The 3,593-nt window shown below is 40.6% G+C and overlaps 1 protein-coding gene across 1 annotated transcript; it reads left to right on the top strand.

The window, feature by feature from the left end:
* Positions 1–2,421: 2,421 nt before the first annotated feature.
* Positions 2,422–3,375, top strand: LOC139155404 (olfactory receptor 14A16-like). Its single transcript, XM_070730534.1, has one exon. The coding sequence runs from the start codon at positions 2,422–2,424 to the stop codon at positions 3,373–3,375; it is 954 nt and encodes a 317-aa protein (XP_070586635.1).
* The last annotated feature ends 218 nt before the right edge of the window (positions 3,376–3,593 follow it).

Below are 3,593 nucleotides of genomic sequence, written 5' to 3'. Positions count from 1 at the left end.
GTAGCATAGGCTACCTGTTATCCCCTAAAACTGTGGTATGCAGGAAACTGGTTAATAATAGTGGGGTTGAATCTAGAGGGGATTTGGACAGCGTTATAAGCACGCTGAGCACAGGATTCTGCCCATAACTCTACAGAGCCAACGGTGCTTGTTTTCAGAAGACGAGGTCTAGCAGGGTAGTGGCGCACCGCCCCAGATCAGTAGACAGTCCCGGACTCTACTGAGCTGATGGCATTCTCCTTTAGAGAAGAGAATGCCACTCTCTCTTTGGGACCTGCAGAGGTTTCTGCATGAGCTGGTGCAGGTTGAGGGGGGAGTCGGGGGACCAAGATTGAGAGCTGACACACACCTCTGTGGCAGCTTAGGGACGGAAACGGGCAGTAGGAGCAACTGCGTGTTCTCCTTTTAGGCATCTTTTCAAAGATGATGGGCCGCCTCTCCCCACGAACTATAGGTTTGTATAACTTCAGGGACTGGAGGGGGGATGCCCATGGGACTCACCTTATCCAATTTACTGAAGGGGATTGGAGGGTGAGCTCCTCCCACATGGTTTATGGGCATGGCTTGGATCAGCAAGGAGTTATGCCCCATAGTTGCCAATGAATTTTTTTGATAGGTAATTCCGCCCCATTAGTTTGTTTGGCCTATGCAGGTCCTTTGGTTACATCTGTTTATAACATTTTCATTTACGTTATTTAAATTTATGCTAATTTAAAGTGACCCAATTTAAATTTCAGCTCCCCTCTCCACGTTGTTATTCTGCTTCCAGCACAAATGCATGGCCGGCGTTTTAAAACACCAGCCAAAATTGCATTGGAGCCGAAGAGACGCAGCTCCATGCATGCACGCTCTCTGCTCTGTTGGGCTGACTGAATGTCGGCTTCTGGCAGTGCACCAGCATGGCGCACTGCCTCCTGGGCTCTGGGAGGTCCCGGATGCGCCCTATTTAAAGGCGGCACAATGGGACCTCCTCTTTTTGCCCTCAGCATCCTGAATGCGAACACCTGCCCACCCTCCTCTATCTTCCAGTGTGCCTGAAAGGGGTCGCCTCGGGGCCGAATAGGAATTTTTTGTGGTCACTCCTATGGGTGCGGCTGTTTTTTCACTTATTCCACACTGATGTTAAGGACAGACTGGTTAGAGGGTGTGACGCGATGTAGTTACACATTTGGTTAATTTGGCTTTCCCTTTTGGTCACTGGGGTTTGGCAGGTTAGGGGCAGAAATGGGCAGTAGGAGCAACTGCACGTTCTCCTTTTAGGCATCTTTTCAAAGATGATGGGCCGCCTCTCCCCAGGAATTGTAGGTTTGTACAACTTCAGGGACTGGAGGGGGGATGCCCATGGGACTCACCTTATCCAATTTCCTGAAGGGGATTTGAGAGTGAGCTCCTCCCACATGCTTCAAGGGCGTGGCTCAGATCCAGGTGAAGGTGGCTACCTTCACCTGGTTCAGCAAGGAATTATGCCCTATAGTTGCCAATGTATGTTTTGATAGGTAATTCCGTCCCATTAGTTTGTTTGGCCTCTGCAGGTCCTTTGGTTACATCTGATTATGATGTTTTCATTTACCTTATTTAAATTTATGCTAATTTAAATAAAGTGACCCAATTTAAATTCCAGCTCCTGTCTCTGCATCATTATTCCGCTTCCAGCGCAATGAGAGAGGGATTTCAATTTCCAGAATTTCCAAATCAGCATGTTTTGGAAATGATGCTATAGAATTTGTACATAGTAGGTAAACCTATAGCACTGTTGATATTAAAAAGTAACTGAATTAACAAGTATTTCACTTTTTAAAGATCTGCCAAAATTTCATAGGTGATACCTAAAAGTTTATTTGAAATTCTTGGTTTAAAAAAAGTTATTTATGGAGGATACTTCCTTATCCCTATTGCAACTCCCCATAGGCTCCGTTTGTCCTTGCCCCCTCACCCAATCTATTTTTCACATTCATTTTATCTTTCAAATAATATAAAGTGATAGAAATAATCTTGAGCTATAACCAAAGCAATCTGAAAGTTATTATACACTCTGCCCTTTGAGTTAAAGCAAAATTATGGCATAGATAAAATGTATTCCAGTAAAACATTTTAAAAATGGGCTAAGTAAAACAAAATCTCTTATGACCCAATTAATAAAATTTTAATGTTATTATAATAACTTGTTTAGACTAAAGCCAATGTGAAGTTTGAACTCCATTTTCAAATACATAATTTCACTGAGAACTGATCAATTGAGAAATGAACCCCTTGGGGACAATTACAGACATTCCATGGATAAAACTTGTTCTCCTCTCTCTATTGCTGCCAGGTTGGAAAAAATGGTACTCATAGTGTATTAGCCTGTCTTAAATCTTGATGCATCAAAAAGGAGTCTGATTTTTGAGCTATTTTCACAGACTGCAAAGCAAAGGCAGAAGTATGGAAAATCAATCAAGAGTAGGTGAATTCCTTCTGCGTGGATTCCCTGACATTGAGGGACTAAGAATACTTCATATCATCACTTTTTTAGTAATTTATTTGGTGGCACTCACTGAAAATCTCACTATTATTACTGTCATTATTTTCAGCCATCAACTTCACTCACCCATGTATTTTTTTTTAGCTAACCTATCCTTCCAAGATCTTGGCTCCATCTCTATCACAATTCCTAAATCACTACTGAACTCTTTGATGAAAACTGAAACTATTTCTTATTCTGGGTGTCTTTGTCAAATTTTCTTTTTTGTTTTCTTTATAATGTCTCATCTCTTCCTCCTTGGTGTCATGGCATATGATCGTTATGTAGCCATCTGCCATCCATTACATTATGAGATGACAATGAACAAAAAAGCCTGCATCCAAATGGCAACCAATGCATGGATGGCTGGTCTTTTCTACTCTACACTGTATACTGCAAATTTGTTCATGGTGCAGTTTTGTTCCAGAATCATCAATCAATTCTTCTGTGACATTCCTCAATTACTCCATATCTCCTGCTCAGACTCATACTTCATCGAATTCTGGACACTCATCTTTGGTTCTTGTTTAGGATTCATTGAGTTTGCTCTAATTGCTTTTTCTTATGTGCAGATCTTTAGAGCAGTTTTTAAAATCCCATCCTCTCAAGGAAAACAAAAGGCTTTCTCTACTTGCCTACCTCATCTCGTAGTCATTTGTCTGTTTACAGTAGGTGGTACCCTTGCCTATTTCAGTCCAAAATCTATCACCTCTTCAGCCTTATATCGATTTATATCTGTATTTTACTGTGTGGCACCACCACTGTTAAACCCCCTAGTTTATAGCATGAGGAATAAGGAACTCAAAATGGCATTCTGGAAACAAATTCTCAATATTTGTCCTAATTCTTTGTGCCCAAATCATTCTTGGTTTTAACTATTCTGGGAGACCTTACTTAAATATGTTGTCATCAAAAATTCATACTTTTCATGTCAATGTGTAAATTAAGTACATGCTTATCGCCTCTATGTATATTTTATCAACATAGAAATTATTTTTACCACCTATAATTTCTCAGTAAATAACTGTAACAGAAGTTTCTTCTTTTAAATATACAATGTAATATAGATTGATTAATGATTCAGGATGGAAAA

The sequence above is a fragment of the Erythrolamprus reginae genome, unplaced genomic scaffold (assembly GCF_031021105.1).
Source record: "Erythrolamprus reginae isolate rEryReg1 unplaced genomic scaffold, rEryReg1.hap1 H_18, whole genome shotgun sequence".
In the NCBI taxonomy this organism is placed as follows: Eukaryota; Metazoa; Chordata; class Lepidosauria; order Squamata; family Dipsadidae; genus Erythrolamprus; species Erythrolamprus reginae.
Note: the sequence above shows the minus strand (reverse complement) of the source record. Positions and strands in the feature narration are given on the sequence as shown.

Excerpts from the sequence above, each read along its gene's own strand:
- LOC139155404 (XM_070730534.1), top strand. The coding sequence starts at position 2,422 with ATGGAAAATCAATCAAGAGTAGGTGAATTCCTTCTGCGTGGATTCCCT.